The sequence below is a fragment of the Dasypus novemcinctus genome, chromosome 27 (assembly GCF_030445035.2).
Source record: "Dasypus novemcinctus isolate mDasNov1 chromosome 27, mDasNov1.1.hap2, whole genome shotgun sequence".
Classification (NCBI taxonomy): Eukaryota; Metazoa; Chordata; class Mammalia; order Cingulata; family Dasypodidae; genus Dasypus; species Dasypus novemcinctus.
In genome coordinates this window covers 38,638,372-38,656,640 of record NC_080699.1, presented here as the reverse complement: position 1 = coordinate 38,656,640, position 18,269 = coordinate 38,638,372, and the positions used below count along the sequence as shown (strand labels likewise).

Sequence of the window (18,269 nt, the reverse complement as noted above, 5' to 3'; positions counted from 1 at the left end):
TTCATCAAGAGATCATAATGCTGTAGATTGGGTTGGGAGACCTTGGCATGCACCAGCCTGGCCTTCTTTCCTGAGGGATGCCTCTTGCCAAGGAAGCTCTATTTTCAGTTTCAATTATTTTCCATTCCCAATCATGATCCCTATAAAGAGAAAAGGCTACTTTAGTAACGTATGTGCAATTACACTGATTGCTTAACTGCCTAGGTGATTCCTACAGAAAGAGACGATCCTACATTCCCCAGGAGCATGATGACAGTGGGCAGGAAATAGGACCAATGAACCACAGAAGCATGAAATGCTCGTGGGTTCAATGAGCCTTGATGTCTCTGCTCCAGGAAACACCCTTATTGAGTGTGTTGTCTCGGAGGATGGATACCTGAGTTCTGCTACCAGCAGCCCCTGCCCAGCTGTTATATTTGGATGCAGGTAATTTACATCTGGACCCCTCAGTCATCTCTTCCATGCCCTCACCTCTTCCTTTCTAAGAGTCTTGGGAGGATTGTAAGTCAGCAATGTGTGATGGTTGCATTGGGAGATATGATAGAGACATGAGCACCTCTTTAGATGGCATCCTGTTGCTGGACTTGGACCTGCAAGACTTTCAGTAACAATGTGCAGGGTGGGCAGTGAGGCCAAGAGGTGAGGAGTGTTATGGGTCACTCGAAGCCAAACAGGAAAGCAATAACTTCATCTCGATTTCTGCATTTTCCCTCGGTTGCTTTGGATAAGCCTTTATATCCCTTGAGATTTCATTTCTCTTCTGCATGTCTCTGGGGTTAGAAACCCAAACACAGGTAGGTTGAAACCTCTAAACAAAAGGGTTCCTTTGCTGACCCATTGGGCTGAATTAGGGCAACAAAAGGGTAAACCTTATGTAGAAAGGAATCCCATGTAGCTCTTGAAGGGTATGTGTGTAAGAGGTAAAGCATGCTCACGCAGTATTGGCGAGAACAGATTAATTGTCTCTCTTAGAATGAAATCAAATCACAACTAGGATGGGTTCAAGCAGCTCATTGACCCATGGTAATTGTACACTGGGTTCTCATGATGCTGTGCAGAATGTTCTAGAAAAATGCAAAGGCAGACACTTGGCCCTTATGATACTGAGAATGAAAAAAGTAAAATAATAGGTTCTTCAGTGCTCAATTATGTTTGGTCCCAAGGATCCTTGGACTTATGGGGTTCTTTGTTCTGCCAAAGGAAAAAGGAAATATATCAGGAAGCTGGGCCAGTCCACAGGAAGTCTCACTTGGGCTGATAAAAGGAACTGATGTGAAGTGGCTTTGGATGCAGTTATAAGTCAATCAGCCTTGAAATAACAAGAAATGCTTTTCAGGAGAAACTGGAGCCCGAAGCTGGCCTTTCTCGATGATTTCCTTTTAACTTTGCAAAACATTCCCTTCTTTGTGTTTTTCATCACCCCCCAATATGTTTTTTTAAAGTGTGTGCAGTTATGAATATATATGAGCGCAAGAAAATGAAAAAAGAGCAGGAGTTAGAGCAAGAGAGAGAGAGAAGCTAGGGGAGTAGAGGTGAAGCACTGTCAGGTCACGGAATATGCTAATCTCTTTTAAATGACAGGATATTTTTCAATCATCTCTTTACGTCATTAAGGTACAACAGAACCTGGAATTTCACCGTCACTTGCCTTCTTTCCAGTGCACCTGCTAATAAAGTGGGCAGGCTTTATTACCTGGCAAATACAGGGCTTAGGCCTTCTTGAGTAATGGGTGGGTGAGAATTGAGCAATTCAATGAATCTGGCCAGTACAGACGGTGGATGGGGTCCCTCAGACCAAAGGACAAAACAAGCAGCAGTAGTAAACCCTATGTGGTCCTCAGTACATAGTTGGAGCTCAACTTATGTGGACATGTGTTTCAATCTGGCGACACATCACAGTGGCAGAGCCTCCTATGAACTTCAGAGGGAAAGGGGGTTTAAGTTTGAGTCTTGCTTTCCCACTTTCTAGCCACATAACCCTGGATAAGTTACCCCACTTCTCCAAAATGGAGATGAGGCATACCTCCTAGGGTTATTGCAAGGATACAAACGTGAGTGTGCCTACAAAGATTAGAATAGATATTGGCACATCTTACAAGCTGGATGAGTACCGCGTTCTTTTTGGCTTTTATTGCAGGGATTGCTCTCCTTCTTTATCTTTCCCCCAGAAGGCAGGTGAGTGAGTCTCCTGCTCGTAGGTCAGTACTAGGGAAGGAATGGCCTTAGCTGGGGGCCCATGCAAAATGGTGGGTGACACAGTTTCAAACTGAACTGGGGCCTTTCGGGGTGGAGTGTGTTTGCCCATAGCACAGCACCACTTCCTGTTTTAAGAAGAAGAAAAAAAAGACTTCCAGAAGACTCATTAAGAGGCTCGAAGTTCTTCTTGGACATCAAATAAGTCCTCAAAATATTGTATGTTTTTTTTTTTTAAAGAACTAAGTGTGCCTGAATCAAAACCAGACAAATTCAATTTCCCTTCAATTAAACAGGATTTTTTAAAAGTCAAGAAGAAAGGCGCTTTAGGCCAAATGTGTTTTGGGTTTGACATGAGACCGAATTTTGGAAACAAGTCTAAGACCCCGAAGTAGAGCCAGGCCCTATTATTCTTGGTTTGCACTCATGCAAAGGGGACAGCACAGCTCTAGGGTCACTCAGCAACAAAAGCAACCAGCTCATAGAAATCCTCAAAGCATCCTAAGAGCCCCAGCCTTCACCTGACCTCGAAGGTCACTCTTCAGTACAAAACCTAGTCTTAGGTTTGGAGAGAAGAGCGATAGAATCCAGATAGATAGCAGATGAGCAAATCAACCATCCGTGCCCCCCAAATAAGAAATGCTTTTAAAGCCTGCCCAGGATCAAGAGTTATACAGATGTGAGTGTGAAATGGAAAGTTAAAAATCAGGTCTTCATTTTATACATGAGAAAACTTTTATCAGGGGAAAGTTTACATGAATACTGAAAGAATGAAGTTCCTTGCCTAAGACACAATAGGTAGTTTGGGGGTAGGATTGGGATTGGAATTCAGGTCTCTGAATAATATATACTAATGACTGAAAACAAATAAACACTGGAGAAGCTTATACCGCAAAAAGTAAAAGTCTATTTTCCTTGCTCAGAGTTAGCCACTTAGAGAAACTGGCTATGCATAAATAACCATTCATATGTGTGCGTTTTCAATTTTTCTTTTTACAAATATGGGGCCACATATTTTAGAACTTGCTTTTTTCTGTGTAACAATATGCCTTGGAGAATGTTCTAAACCGATGTCTGTAGATAATCGATTTTATTCGATGTATCAGTTGCAGAGAAGTCTCTCATATGAATTCTCCATAATTTATTGATCTAATTTCCTGTTAATGGGCATTTAGATGATTTCCCATGCTGCAATGAGCATTTGGTACAAATAATTTGATATCTGGGTAAACATCATGTAAGACATGCTTAAGATTTTTAAAAATTGGAATTATCGGATTTGTAAAAATATTTAGCATATCATGAGGTATTTCTCAGATTCCCCTCTAGAAAGATTATATCAAGTTACAATCCTACCAGTAGGGTAAGACAGGGACATTTTCATCACTTTTTCTGACCTGATAATTATTAAACTGTTTTAGTAACAAGTGATAACTGTTGAGATTTCATTGTTCTCATTTGGATTTCTTTATGCATGAGGCTGAGATTCTTTTCATATGTTTATCAGCCTCTGTTTTCTATTGAATGCCTATTAACAGCATTTACCTATTTTTCTGTTAGGTGGTCTATCTTTTTCTCATTGGTTTGGAAGTAGTCTATGTATATTAAGGTATTTGCCCATTGTCTCGTGTATAAGAAATAATTTATCTCAGTTTCTCATTTATCTTTTCACTTTATTTATGGTAGTTTTCTTTCATGGTAATATAAAAATGGAAGAACTAAACCTGAGGAAGGGTAAGAGGACGAAGGAATTTCCTTGGCTGAATAACTGGTTTTCCAGAAATACCCATACAGTGGAGATGTATCACCAAAAGTAAAGAGGCAGTAGAGACTATTTACTAGTTGTCTTCTTTGGGAAAATGTGTCCTAACTTTCTTCTAATAATAAAACAAATAAAGTTTCTCCCAATGATTTACTTGGAATATCCAATAGTCAGAGCTTAAAATCAGAAAGCAGAGAAACCTCTACTCTTTAGAAATCTGGAAGCAATAGTATCCACATCTTGCTCTGGTTCCTTTACATGGAGTTTCATTGAACATTGTGCCTGGCAGTATTGTTTGGGAGAATGAATGAGTGAACAATGGGTGAATGAATGAGAGGGTGAATGAACGAATATGAATTAAGTGACAAATGCCTGAAAACAAGATGAGAATTTCCATCTAGATATATACATTTACATAGATCAAGCAACAATAGCTGAAAGACTCTCAAACCAAGTATTTTTCATATGTACTAACCTGTCTGTCTTCACATTTCTGCTACATGAAAGGTACTGGAAAATTGTTCACACTCAGATTCCTTCACACATAAAATCAGTGTATACCCATATTTTCAGACCCAACAACTCAGCTACTGGAATGTTAGATGTCTAGAAATTCAAGGTTAAAGCTCCCCGGGCACCTATAATTCTGGTCTCTTGCATGTGTGTACTGAGATGTGACATAAGGTCTTTCATTACCTTACACATGGCCCTAGCTGGGTGAACAAGTCCTACTGTTGGGAAGGCATTTTAATTTCCAAGTCTGAACTCTCATTAAGATGACTCCAAACCACTTCATACTCTGGGATTTTGATCATGAATGAAATGATAGAAGCATTGTTCACCAAAGATGGGGACATTCTCAAATGCTTCAGTGTTTTAGTTCATTTTCGGAGAGCTGAGCCATCTCAGAGCTGATCAGCATGATCTGAAGATCAGTCTTGGATCCTACCTGGCGTAAGGATGATAATGCGCTGAATCTTTGGTTTGCTCGGGTGAAACGTCAGTGTTTCCAGCTAAGGTGATGGGCCCAACCAACCCATGAAAGAGGTCTGAATTTCCAAAGAAATTTGATTTGAGTTTCAAGGAAACAATCTTTCCTTTTTGTCTCTTCTAAGTTACTACCCATTGACTCATTCTCAAAAGGAACCGAAGTTGTAGCCCAGCACAGAGTACCCGGTGGAAAAGACAACTTGCTGTGAAAATCCAGAACATTGGGAAGGAAGACACATTTAAAGGAGGAAAAGGGATGAGCACATATTTAATGAGATCTGGTGAAATGTTTCTCCTCTCTCTCCCACCTCTGTATTTAATAGAAAGATAACCTCAAAGACAGCTGATAGCACGGCCTGGATGCCTGAACATATGACTGGTTGTCAAAATGTTCTGACTCTAACCCTGACCGCTGCCCACTTGTGTGGCCTCCGATAAGGGACTGAGCCACTCCCCTACGCATTTCCTAAGCAGGAGGATGAGAAGAGGAAGGATTCCGTTCGTAATAGATTTGTACAGCTATGTAGCTCATCCCTCAATTCAAAAACTTTTTGATCCCTCTTTTCTGCCTACTTTATAAGACCCAAATTCTTTGTTATGGTATTCAAGGCCTCCGTGATCCAATTCCACCCAAGCTTTCCACTCACCCCCTTTCCCTCACGTGTGTTCCCACTAAATTATTCCACTTCCCCAGAAAGCCCTAGACCCATACCTTCCTGAGCAAACCCTACTCACCTTTCAAGACCTAGGTCCAGATCCATCCATGCTAAGAGACAGTGTGGCTGGTGCATGCAGAAAATGACAGCATTCTAGAATCAGCAACACGAGGCTGGAGGGCCAGCTCTGTCATCTGTTAGTTGTAATCTCGGGTGAGTTGCCTAACCTCTCCAAACTTTGACATCCTCCGTACCAAATGGTGATGTGATGATATACCCTCCCAGAGGGCTGTTGTGAGGATGAAATCCAATAGTTTATGTGAATGTGATTTGTAAATGGCAAGGGACTATGTAAATAATTCTAATTGCTAGGTCTTCCCCTGCTCCCTCCTTCTCTGGGCTTCCATAATATATGCATATGGCTCACCCCCCATCTTCCTGCTGCATCTCCTGGGCAGTAGCCCTTGGCCACTGTGGTTGCATCTTTGCAGCACCAACACACCCAGTTCAGGCCCTTGCAAAACAGTCCTGCAAGAGACCTCCACTGAATTGCAGGAGTAGGGCTGGTGACTTACGGTGCCAATGAGGCAGTGGAGGTTATGAATTCCAGTAAGACAGCGCTGCATGGAGAAGAGTTACTCCATAGATTGTTCACCATATTTGGCCAAATGATTACACTGTCTAAGGGAAACATTTCAGGGTGGTGGTGAGTAGCAAGAGGAGTGACATCCCTTAGTAATAGCATGCCATTAATGGACGGTTATGTGAATGGAACGAACACTCTTGGTATTAAACCATTAAAGCAACAGAAAGCGAAACAGGGTGGAGTCTTTGACAGAGGAGAAGACACCTGCGGAGCTCTGAGATAACTAGAAAGGCTGTTTTGACTGGTTGAAGGTGTTGTGAGACAGTGCCTGTGTAATGCATCTGTGTGTGTGCACATGAGGGCCAATGTCCTTTGGCTTACTAAAATTTTCACAAAACAAGAAAGGATGGATGCAGAAACACTGTTTGAAAGACAGGCCAAAACCAAAAAAGTCACATTATCAGAACAAAACGAAAACAAATTAAACCTACATAGTGCAACTGGTTGCCTGAATTAAAAAAGAAAAAAATTGTGGATTTTCCATTCCAAATTCTAAATTAGTGAAATGGTAACTCTGAACAGTGTGTATTAATCTGAAAACCTATATATCTAACTTCATAAAGAAGCAGACTGATCCCAAGAAAGAGGAGGTCTTGGCCTATGGCCTGTGTGTTGACCGACAATTTGGGGATATTTTCTGGAGGTTGAGGATAAAGGCCCTGATCCAACAGAAATTCTGTCTGGTAACCCATCATCATAGAAATTTTCCCAACTTATTATGCTGGGAGGAGCTCAGTACTGGCATAAGACTAATACCATATTTCTAGAAAACAGACTTGGTTTAAACCCACTTTCTTAAACCCATGCCAAGTGAACTGCTTAAGTCCAAATAGGAGGAGAGGTAGAAATATTGAATCTTATTTAATATGGTTGTTATTCAAGACCTTTTTAATACACAGCCTGGAGAAGAATTCATAGGCTATGTTCCAAAGCATCTGAATACACTTTATTTATAAATAGCCAAATATTCATTTATTGAAAATTGACATAGAAAATCAGCCCACCTACCCATGGTTTATAGTGGGGCCCATTGGTTACTTAAAGGAAATACTATATATTTTTTGCTGTCTCTTGGTAATGGCAGTCTTGTTTGTTTTTTGTTTTTTTCCTGCCTACAGTAAAAGAAGGATTTGTTTGGGAAAACAATTGTGTAAAGCTCCTATATGAAACTTTGGAATTTGTTTTATTTTTCAGTACGAAAATAATTCAAGTTGATAGTAATGGGTTTTTTCACTAAACAACAGAAGGGTCTTAGTCCACAGTGCCAGATTCTCAATGCCTATTTTTTTATAGGTCTCTCTCTCTCTCTTATACACATACACACACACACACACCACTTCTAGGATTCTATAATTCATAACAATGTAATGAAAACAAATGAAAGCAACATGATATAGTGGAAAGAACTCTGGCCTGGGGGTTGGAAGCCCCGAAATCTCACCCTGACACTGTCAGTAATTAGCTGTGTGATCTTGGACAATTCCACTAACAACCCTGGGCCTCAGTTTCCTCACCTGTAGAACGAGCATGTCAAGCTGAATATCTGCTAAACCTCTACAGTTACAAACCTTCCAACTTGAATTTGAATAGCAGTTGAAGTGCAAGGAAGCCTTTTTGAGAAATTATTCACAAACCCACCAGGATTCACCGCTTGAAAATGACCAGACGGGAGCAATTCTGTGCCAAGGTGGGGAGAGATAAATCTACAAAGTCAACCTTGCCTCGAGTTCTCACAATTCTGGGCCATATGGAGGTGGAAAGGTGGATTGATTTCACGCTGCTGAGGGCAGGCAGCCTCCCTTTCGAGGACAGAAGAAAATATTTTGTTCTCCTGTATCCCTCCCTGTCCCTGAAACCCTGCCACAATCCTTCTGGTCAGGACAAGCACCATGCCACCTGCGATGGACAGCCTGCCCACCCGTTCCCATCTCCTGCATTGACTCTTTCTCCACTGGCTCCCAGAAGCCAGGTGAAAGCCCAAGTTTTCTTGCCCCTTTCCTCTCCCATCATTTATTGGCTGTGTGGTGCTGCACTTTGTTGACGTAAAGAATGAAAAGTGATAGCAATCTCTGCTTCACACTTGTGGGAGGCGCCTTCCCTGGCCTCATACCTGCTCTAGCTCCATCACTTTCTATCTGCCCACCTGCCTTTTCGCGCCTCAGAAGATGCATCACCCTGGACACAGATTTCTTTTTCTACTGACGTGTCTCTCACCTCCACTAAGAGGTAAGCTCGGGAAGACTTCTGATCCATTTCATCTTCAATACAGTCCACAAAGCATTGGAGCATAAAAGGCACACAATAAATACTTGCGCAATGAACGAAACATGCTTTATAGTAAATCCAGACCTGTGATCTAGTTTCCTGACCAATCCATCAATCCCCACAAGCTCTGTCCTAAAGCAGAATTTCAAATAACATGTATTCAACCAAGGTCCCAGATTTAGTGCAACTTGTCACATGGGATGAGCGTTGGTCCCCATTTTATGGATGAAGATGCTATCGGGGGCCAAGTGACTCGCAGAAGGGTACCTAGCAGCTAAGTCACAGAGCTGAGAATGAACTCTCTTTCTGGCTCAAAGTGGTACCTTGTTCATTTTCCTGTCCCATCCACCATGTTTGCATCGTCTTTGTCCTCTTCCCCCCAGAATTCTGATGCAGTTTTTGAAACCAGGTCATTTTTTTTTTTTTTTTGCAAACAGCAACCAGTATCACATGCTTTTCGACACTGATAATATCAGTGTGGGGAGTGGGGGCCGGGTAGGGTGCTGTTTCATACCGCAGGTTAACTTGTCAGTGGAAGAAAGAAGGGTGGGATTGTGCCCACAAACTTTGGTGGTCCCAACATGATGCTCAGAGCCTTCCCAGAAGACACAGTAAGAAAGGAGAAGATAACGTGAGACAGAAGGATTTACTGTCATAAGGGTAATGAGATTGAGATTTTGTAATCCTATGGAGTTGTGCAAATTATAAACAAAATAAAGGGCTACTGCAGAGAAATACAGCTTCTCTTGCTTCCTGAACCAAACACCTTCTGAGCTCTGAGGGCCACAGGTATTTTTAAATAGAGACATGCCTTATATTTGAGGAAGAAATACGCAGGTGCAAAAAACCCACAGTCACTCGAAGCTGATCTTCCAAGGCCGTTCAAACTGGTTGTGCACATTCTGAATTTGTGTCCGCAACTAGAGCCTGTCTTCAGTGTCCTTGAAACTCTATCAGTAAAGGAACAGATTTAGCGGACAATCAGGCAAGCGTCCTCATGAGAGCCTAAAAGCATAGTATTTTAAGAATAGGGAGGATTGGACAGGTATTATTTTTGGAGGTAACTGAGCCCCACCGTTGAGGTTGTACCGATGAAGATGTTGCAGCTCAAATAGGTTTAGTGGGTCATGCATTCTCACAGCCAGACCAGAGGCCTGCTGGCCTCTAACGTGGCCCACTGTCCCCTCCAACCCCAATGCTCAAACCATTCCATATCTGGGAGCCCCAAGACCCAAAGGTCACTCAGGAACAGGACACTGTGGCTTTCATACAATTTAAATACCAAAGTAGACACTAAAGGCTCAAAGAACTTTGGGTGTAGACGATGGCTTGAGGCGCCACTGCATTGCCGGGGCGGGTGACCTGGGCCAGAGACAAAGGTGCTTCAGGAGGGGAGTAGGTTCCCACCGGCCAAGAGAGGCCCTTCTCTTCCATCCTGAGCATGAGGTGCCAAGCGCCCGGTCCAAGCCCGTTCTCGTGGCCTGCCATGCCAGTCCCTGTGCGCTGTGTCTTAAGAGGTTAGCACATCCTGGGTACACAGACCACAGCTTCCTCCCTTCGCTCAGCCCGGGCTTAGCAATCTGCAACACCGAGAGATATTGCTTCACTTCTCCTTAGGGCGTCCGATCGAGACCCCCGGAGCCATCCTACCACCCTTTGGGATCAGGGGAGGGGTCATTTGGGCAAATGGGTACATCGACGGAGAGTTTTCTGGATTGCAGCATCTGATTGCCAAATCTGAGAAGGATACAGTCACTTGAATACAGTCCCTAATGTGAAGCAGAGAGACAGGCACAAAATGGCCCGGAGCCCCGCCCCCCAGGTCTGTATAGAAATCCTCTTTCAGTCACTCCTCACCCACACACCTTAAGCTGGAGGAACCCACCCTTGCGCTGGCTCAGTCATCTTAACGCGTTACAATCAGTCATCTCATCTCCAGATTTTCAAGGGCCTTTGGTTGGTGCCTTCTACCTAAGTCAGCATATTTCAAACTTTCCAAAGGAGTCAAAAAAAAAAAAAAAAAAGCAAAGAAAATAAAACCTTCAAATTTTTAGACCCCAACCTCAGCTCCCCTCACTGCATCCCGGGCGGGGAGTGGAGTCCTGTGGGCTCTGCCAGTCCCCACCTCACCAGCCTGACGACTTTTCCAGACAGCCCCCCGCTTGGCGCTGCTCTGCAGCCTCGCAGCTGACTCCGGGTCCCATTCATTCCCTCCTCGGTGCGAGTCGGCCGCACCCGGCCTTCCCCGGCCCTCCGCGGCCAGCCGCCTTAGGGGGTGTCCCTTCTCTCAGCTCCCGGCTCCACTTCCTCCTTTCGGAGGGAGCCGCAGTCGAGCCTCCTGAAGTTTGACATGGGACCCAGATCCTCCTCCGTCATGCTGGGCGGCCCCGTGCCACCCAGAGCCCAAGCAGGAGCGAGGCCGGGCGGCTGGGCAGGGCGGGCGCCACGGCCGCCGGCTCCGAGCCGGCCCGCGGCGGGGAGCGACCCGAAGGGCGCCGGACCCCCTTTGAGCAGTCAGCGCCGCAGCCCTTGGCCTGCAGCCGGAGCGGCCTGAGCGCGGAGGCCCGGGTGGCGAGTGCGGGGTGGCGGCGGGGCCCGAGGCGAGGCCGGCCCGTTAGCTCCCCGGACGCCGGCGGCCCCTGAGCGCCGAGACCCGGGCGACAGGAGTCCCCGAGAGGGGAGGGCAAGCGGCCCGCGCTGTCCTGTAAACCCGGGCTTCCGCCCGCCCACCACCCAGCCACTTGCCCGCGCCGGGCCCACCCGTCAGGGACGCGGCTGGGGGCTGCTGCCGCCCCCGCTGCCCGCGGCCTCCGGCGGGAGGAAGCCGGCCGCCGGGCGGGTGCCCCGCGGCGGGCCGGGGCGCGCCGGCTGCCGGGCAGGGGGTGAGGGCTGCACCCGGAGGTCCCCCGGGAGGGTCCCCAGGTCTCCCGGCGCCCGGCACCAGGGAGGGAGGGGGCCGGGGCTCGGGAGCCCGCCCTCGGCAGGGAGCCCGGCGGCCGCCCCCGCCAGCCAGCCGGCCGACCGGAGCGCGGGAGGAGACGGCGCGAAGCCGGGGCGGGGAAGGCGGGCGGCGCGGCCACGTCTTCGGGGACCCCGGCGCCCCGCGCCCAGCCCGCCCGCCGGCCCGCGCCCGCCGCTTACCTTGATGGTCCCGTCCATTTGGCGAAGTCTGCGACCGAGCCCCCCAATATTCCACACATTGACCCGGTTGCAGCCTGCCCTCGCAGCCCCTGCGGATTCGCCCGGCGCGGCCTCCCCGGCGCCGCGGGCCCTCCCTGCGTGCCCCCGCGAGCGCCCTGCCCCGGCTCCCCTGTGCACGTTTGTTGTTGTAGCGGAGCGAAAAAGAGACAGTTAACCGGATGAAACTTTTTTTCAGCTAATTTTGGGAAGTGACTTCACTTTGCGAATCGGGGAGGAAGTCCTATCTCTCTCTCGCTCGCTCTCTCTCGCTCGCTCGCTCTGTCTCGCGCTCTCCTCTCCGCTCTGCGCTCCCCCGTCCTCCCGCCCCCCACACCCCCTCTTCCTCGCCTCCGCGGGTCCTGCTTTTCGCATCACACACGCGCTATATAAATATACGCCGCGATGCCCAGACACATTCACGCGCGGCGCACACAGGATACTCGGTGCTGGGAGATAAGAGCGAGCCGGGAACAATGCCGGGGGTCCACGCCCGGCTGCTGCGCAATCGGCCGCCCCCCCCGCCCTCCCCATCACCTTCCCCCGAAGGCCAGAGCCAAACGCCTCTGGCCTCCTTTCTTGTCCCCCGGCTCTTGGCCGAAGGTGGCCCTCCTGACTCATTCACTTTCCGTTTCTTCCCACAGATACGTTCATTAATGCTCTTTCCAGCCAGAGTCAAATTTTTTTTTTTGGGTGGGGGCTAAGTTCCTCGGCCTCGGGGTAACCTGGCGCCTACTGCCGGGGAAGAGCCGGACGCAGCCTCGGGCAAACCAACCATTAAAAAGCGCATCCCGAGAGAAGTTTTCCACTCGCGCCCTCGGCTGCCGACGCTGCCTGCGCGACTCACGCACTCGGCCACCCCGACTCCGGGCCGTCTTGGGCCGACCGGGAGCGACCCGCGCGCGGACTCGCCTCCCAGCGCATTGTTCCGAGAGGGCGCCCTCCGGCGGGTGCGCCCCTGCCCCCGGCTCCTGGAGAGCTCCCGGCGCCCGCGGAGGGCGGGGACCCGCGGCACCCCAGGCCTGCCATCCGCGCCTGCTTGGGTCCTACCGCTCGCGCTGCCCGAGACCCGACGGCCCGAGACCCGGTGCCCCGGCCAGAGCCGCCCTTGCGACTCCCCCTGCGAGCCGAACCTGCGGTGGGACGTTGCCTCCCCGCGGCTCCCCGGGTTCCTGTAGCTCAGCACGTGCAGCGCACAGCCCCGAGCTCCCCGGGGGGGACCTGGGCGCCCGCGCTCGGGACCGTCATCGCCAGCCAGCCGCCAAGCCGGCCTTCCCTCGGCCACCCGGGGCTCTGCCCCCAGCACCCCGGGGTGCCGCCGCGCGCTCCAGCTGGGGCGGCCCCCGAGCCCCCGCACAGCGAGGAGGACCCCCGGGACCCTTGGCCTGACTCCCTTCTCCCCGACCTCCAAAGCAGGTTACCTTGTCCGCGCTCTCCAGGCCACGCTTTGGACTTTCTCACTTTTATTTAAGAGTCCGCCCGGGGAAGGAAGAAAAAAAAAAAAATCCAGAAGCGATCCAAATCAATAGGAGAGAAAAAAAAAAATTCAAAAGGTTGTCCACCGCGGCGATAAAGGTGACTTATTGATTATTTCTTCAGGCGCATTTGAGCCCGAGAACGCGCTCGCCGCCCTCCCTCCCCCCTCCCCCCTCTCGAAATTAGTCTCATCAATTCAGCTCCAATTTTGGGTTCGAATACAGACGCGGGGCTGAACGTGACCAGACCTGGAGCGGCGGGTGCAGCCAGCCAGCGATTCAGCAATTGAGACTCCGTGTGCGTATGGGGGGGCGGGTGGGGGGAGGGGGGCCGGGCCGACTCCCCCCTCCCCACTCCTGTCTGCTTCTCAATCCAGGGGTCTGCTCCGGGGCTCCCCCGGGACCGCCACATCTGGTTACCGCTAGCGGGGTCAGTCCCCCCCACCCCCCTTTGCCTGGGGCCACCAGTTCTGGAGTTCAATTAAAAGAAATCAGGCTTAACCCTTTCCTCCCTGCGGCCCGCCCGCCCGCTGGCTCTTCCCTTCAGCGTTTCCACATGCTTTCCAGAAAGGAAAAAGGTTAAAGGGAAAGGAAGAATGAATTACATCCTTTCAAACCCCAAATTGTTTCCTTTTCAGCCCAGACTCTGCCGACCTTCAAACGACAACAGGGTTTTTCAGCAGGGCGTGGGGGGGAGACCGCGGCTTCCCACCCGGACCTCACCAGAGCCCCCTGCACCCCCAGCCACACTGCCCCGCTCTCAGCCCACAACACACCCAACTCAGCCAGGAGCCCCCGTTCCTGGTGCTGGGCAGTCCCTGGAGCCCTTAGTGGCCACCCCTCACGTGGCTAACCCTCACCCCGCCCCCAGCCTCTAGCACTTTAGAAGGCACCTCTGTGTCCAACACCTTGGCTAGGTTTCTTTTCCCAGCTCCTGTTCAACTCGGGCAAATGACAGATGGCCCTCCCTGAGCTGATCACTTCATTCACCCCAACACTGTCCCCCAGTACCCCCCAAGCCTTTCAGCACAAGCTGCCTTTCCCATCGGGAGTGTTCAGTGTGGGATTAGATTAAAATGACGACCGGCCCTCCTGTTTTTGGCTGTGGAAGTCAAACACACTTTTCTGCTTCTGCCTGTAAAACCAAAGCTATGGCAATTTCGCAATTTTCAGGATGGGGTGGGGGTGGGGGGTAGAAAGAGACTGGCATAGCCATTACCCACTTCTGACCACACTGCACCGGTGCCAGGGCCCTTTGCCGTTTAACAGCCCCCCTCCCTGAGATGGCTCCTGTCCATGCCTCCAAATAGGACCCCCCCCCCCCCAATTCTGAACAGCTCTTTGGGGGAGTATCATATTCCCTCCATCTCCTGTTGACAGGCTGGTGGACAAGTTTGCCCCACTTATGTAACTCTGGATTTGATGCTCAGCTCCGGGCTGCTTTTTTAAATCCTGAAGGGGAGGGGGGAGGCCTAACCAAACACAACAGTAAACAAGTCTGCCCTGTTTAATGTGGTTACCGCCAGACATCTGGAAAGATGGTTTGATCCTGGCAGCTCACATTGTTTTCACCAGCAGCCAAAGAGAATATTTTGAATGTTTGCATTGAGACAAATTGATAGAGGGCCTGCGGTGAGGCCCGCTACAAATGAAAACTGTCTTGGAATTAGGGGTGGGGGGGAGGGAGTCCCTTCCCCTTTCCTCTCCCTCTCCTTTCTTCCTCCCCTCCCTTTCCTAGCCCTCTGCCTAGCTGGGGACTGGATGCCCGGGTCCCACACACTGGCGCACACCCTCTTTTCTGGCTCCCAGGGACTGCCCTGCCTCTCTGCTCCCAGACTGGGCAGGGCTGGTGAGCAGGAGTGGTGCCGGGTCCTGTGGGCTCCCATGCCACCACCCGCGCTGGCTTTCCAGCCAGGGGACGCTCACAGCCAAGGAAGGCACAGGCGGAAGAGGTTGTTTGTTTGTTTAGTTTTTAAAGCTACCACTGGGGAAAACCCCACAGCAAAACAGCGCCACCTGCACACCTTTCTCCATCTGGAAGCGCGCACTTGGGGCCGAGATTCGAGAACGCTCGGGATTGGAAGCATTTTCATTCGAACGCTGGTGGGGTGGCTCGCCTCCCACCATCCGCACTTGACAACATTTTCAAAGACGCGGAAGTCCGGCTTCCCTCGGGAGGAGCGCGGGAGGAGCGCGGCGGGGCCAAACGTGTCCTGGCTCGCACAGTGGCAGCCCTTTTGACCGGGTCAAAGCTTTCCAGACGCGGCTTCCCGGGTTCCTCCGGTCCCTGCCCTGGCGGGGAGTGGGGCGACCACCAGAGCCGGGTCCCTGGGGTGGCTCTGGAGGCCAGGGCGGCTCCTGTCACTTGACACCCCGAAAGATGCCAGGCCTGGCTGCACGCTCCAGGCTGGCGGATCCTTCCCCCACCCCCGGCTCCAGGTCCAGGGCGGCCTCGGCTGGGATTCGAGTTGGCAAAGGGTGGGGGTGGGGGTGGGGGGAGGAAGAGAGGGGGCGGGGGAGGGGTGGGCGAGCGAGAAAGCCAGCGCCAAAAGTCCAGACTGCACAACTGCGGCTTCAAGTGTCTGGCCCCTCGCTCGAGGCCATAATTAATTTGAGATTTATTTTTATTGGAGAACTCGAGTCTCGTCTGACCTTAGCCAAACAAGGCAGCCCGAGCCGCCCCTGGATGCGCTTGAATGCCGGGGAATATTTCTGCAGGAAGGCTCTGCAGGCGCGCCTGCTTTGAATTTGTTTCTCAGACTTCATCTCCTCACAGATTCGCAGAAAGATTTAGAGCCTCTGCTCGGCCCCTGCCCGCTCCCCACGCTCGGTTTTGCCTGTGCGCCAAGCGGGTCCAGGGCGCGACGTGGGAGGCAGAGGCGGCCCCGCAGGGCTGGGAGCGGGGGCAGGCGGTCCCTGCGCCCCGAGCCCCGGGCGCTCCCGGCCCGGGTCCCCAGACCAGCCGGCGTCGAAAAGGAAGCCCCAGGGAGTCCCAGGCTGACCGGCGAGCGCAGGCTGACAAAGGGTGGCGGACCCTCACCCAGGGGCGGCGCCAGGAGGGGGGCGTTCGTTGGAGAGTTCACCATCTCCGCTCTCCGCCAGCCCCCGGCCTCCCAGCCGCTCCCCACAACAGCGTTCTTTCTAGGCCGAGACCCGTGTACCAGCTCCACCCGGAACAGCTCAGGACCTTCCAGCCAGATGCCGCCCCGGACCCTGTGACCGAGCATTCTGGACTACCATTCTCCCAGGGTGGAGGGGGCGAGCTGTCTCCCTCCCTGCCGCGCCCTCGATGGCTGGACAGACCGAATTCACAGGCTGCCGGGGGGGGGGGGGGGGGGGGGGGGGGGGGAAGCGCCGGGCACCTGGGAAGCAACGCAAAGAAGGAAAGGAGGAGGACACTGCTGGCCCCCAGTGCGGAGGCCTGGCCACAGGGAAGCTCTGGATGAGAGTCAGGGCAGAGCTTTGAGCCCCGCGCCCACTCACCTCCGGTAGGGTTATTCGTGGGGGTCTCCTTGACCCCACCCCCATTAGCCTGCAGAAGGTTCTGGTTTGAGATCTGCCAACCTTGGGTTAGAATTCTAGTTCTGAACTTAGCTGTTACCTTGAACAAGCGTGGTCACCTCTGTGTGGCTTGGTTTCCTTATCTGTACAATGGCAGGGTTGTTGTGAGGATGAAATGAGGGTTTTGAACTTGCCTGGCGCTCAGCAAATTTTCACCGTTATTTGTACTTTGGCTGTAGTGGCCCGTATGTCCAATAAACCCTTCATCTGGAAAACCGAACTACTAGGTGGGGTGGTTATAAATATTAAATTAGGACACATACAACGCCTGGGAACAGAGCCTGGCAAAAAATCTGAGAGCGGCTAACAGGGATACCAGCGTTTTTCCTGCTTCTGTCCCTCCCGCTCGAAGAGTCTCGCTCCTTCCCCCTCCTCCACACCCTTGCTCTATCCTGTCCCTGTCGCCTGTCCAGGCTCCAAATCCCCAGCTAAAGCGCTCTCCTGCTGGCACCTCCTTGAGCCCGGCGTGTGCCCAGATGCTGCCCCGTGGAGTGGGCATGGCTGGCCCCTCAGGGCAGGGCAGGGACTGGCTGGGGCTCCTGGGGTCCCGGCGCCGGGGCCCGTGGTGTTTATCAACAATCCCCAGCCCAGGGCCTGACGGGGAGCTGCAGGGGCTTGGCAGTCCCGGACTGTTTGTGCCCCTCTGGCAAACGGCTGGCGGAGGGCGCCGGCGGAACAGACCCAAGATTGTCCCTGCTAGGCAGACCTTTCGCTGCCATCAATGCACCCCTTTGTGCAACAATACAAACTTTGTGGCTGCTGAAAAAATCCATTTTTTTCCCTTTGCAAAGAGCTCCTGGGGCGAACGGCTCCTCCAACCATCAGCAGCTCCCAGACGGCCACCAGGCGGGCTCTCCAGGGCCCGTTGGCTTTCTCTCTGACCCTTGGCCTGAGCCAGGCTCCGGGGTCCCTAATTGCGCCTCTAGGGTTGTCAGTCCTGAGGTCTGATTCAGGATACCAGTGGGTGGGAGAGAGCCTGCCGTTCCCCTCAGGGCCATTAGCGGCCCTTAAACGGGGCTAAAAGTGAGGGTGCCCTTAGCTCGCGTGGGGTACTGGGAGGGGCTACAACTGCCTTAACATCTCCAGGACACTGGACAGAGCCGCCCCGGGCACACTTCAAGCGTCTCCCCATGGTCTGGCACCTCCGTGAGCCATCGGTTCCTCCATTCATTCACCAATTTTCCATCCATTCATTGATTCATTCATTCACAAATTCACCATCGATTAAACGTCCCTGCCGGGCCAAGCTTCCAGAACCTGGCCTCGCGGGTGGGCAGGGAGATGCTCCCGTGCGCCCCCAAGTCCCCCTTGCGAGACAGGGGAGGAGGGATGGACGCATAATCGGAGCTCCTTGGACCAGACTGGAGAAATCACCTCCCACTGTGGTCTCCACGTGGCCGCTTGCACCACGCACCCCCGGCTGCTGAACCGCGCGACCACTTGCGGACGCGGGGGTAGCCCAGCTGGGGTGCGCGGAGAGTGGGGGGCGCCGAGGGGCGGGGCTGCGGGTCCCGGGGAGGGTCGGATGTTTGCAGAACCCTAGG

General features: G+C 51.7%; 1 protein-coding gene and 1 long non-coding RNA gene across 17 annotated transcripts in view; one reads left to right on the top strand and one right to left on the bottom strand.

The window, feature by feature from the left end:
• The window catches only part of FLI1 (Fli-1 proto-oncogene, ETS transcription factor), a 122,172-nt gene that overhangs the window by 100,381 nt on the left and 3,522 nt on the right, over positions 1–18,269 (bottom strand). The window contains exon 1 of one of the 15 annotated variants that reach the window (XM_058289279.2): positions 13,111–13,133. The exons of 10 other annotated variants lie outside the window; for them this stretch is intronic. Coding sequence is in view for 4 of the 5 variants with exons in the window: in XM_058289275.2 (XP_058145258.1) it covers positions 11,654–11,671 (18 nt within the window). In the remaining variant the exon portion in view is untranslated. Of the gene's footprint in view, positions 1–11,653; positions 11,978–12,464; positions 12,551–13,110; positions 13,134–18,269 lie in introns of those variants that run through there. 4 more of the 15 variants (XM_058289276.1, XM_058289284.1, XM_058289275.2 and 1 more) reach the window with 4 other exon arrangements.
• LOC131276304 (uncharacterized) lies at positions 12,695–16,945 on the top strand. Of its 2 annotated transcripts, none has more exons than XR_009183788.2 (3): positions 12,695–13,264; positions 13,390–13,462; positions 16,310–16,945. It is a non-coding gene; the product is annotated as an uncharacterized lncRNA (long non-coding RNA). The 2 variants fall into 2 exon arrangements; XR_009183787.1 differs by lacking the exon at positions 16,310–16,945 and adding an exon at positions 13,803–15,640.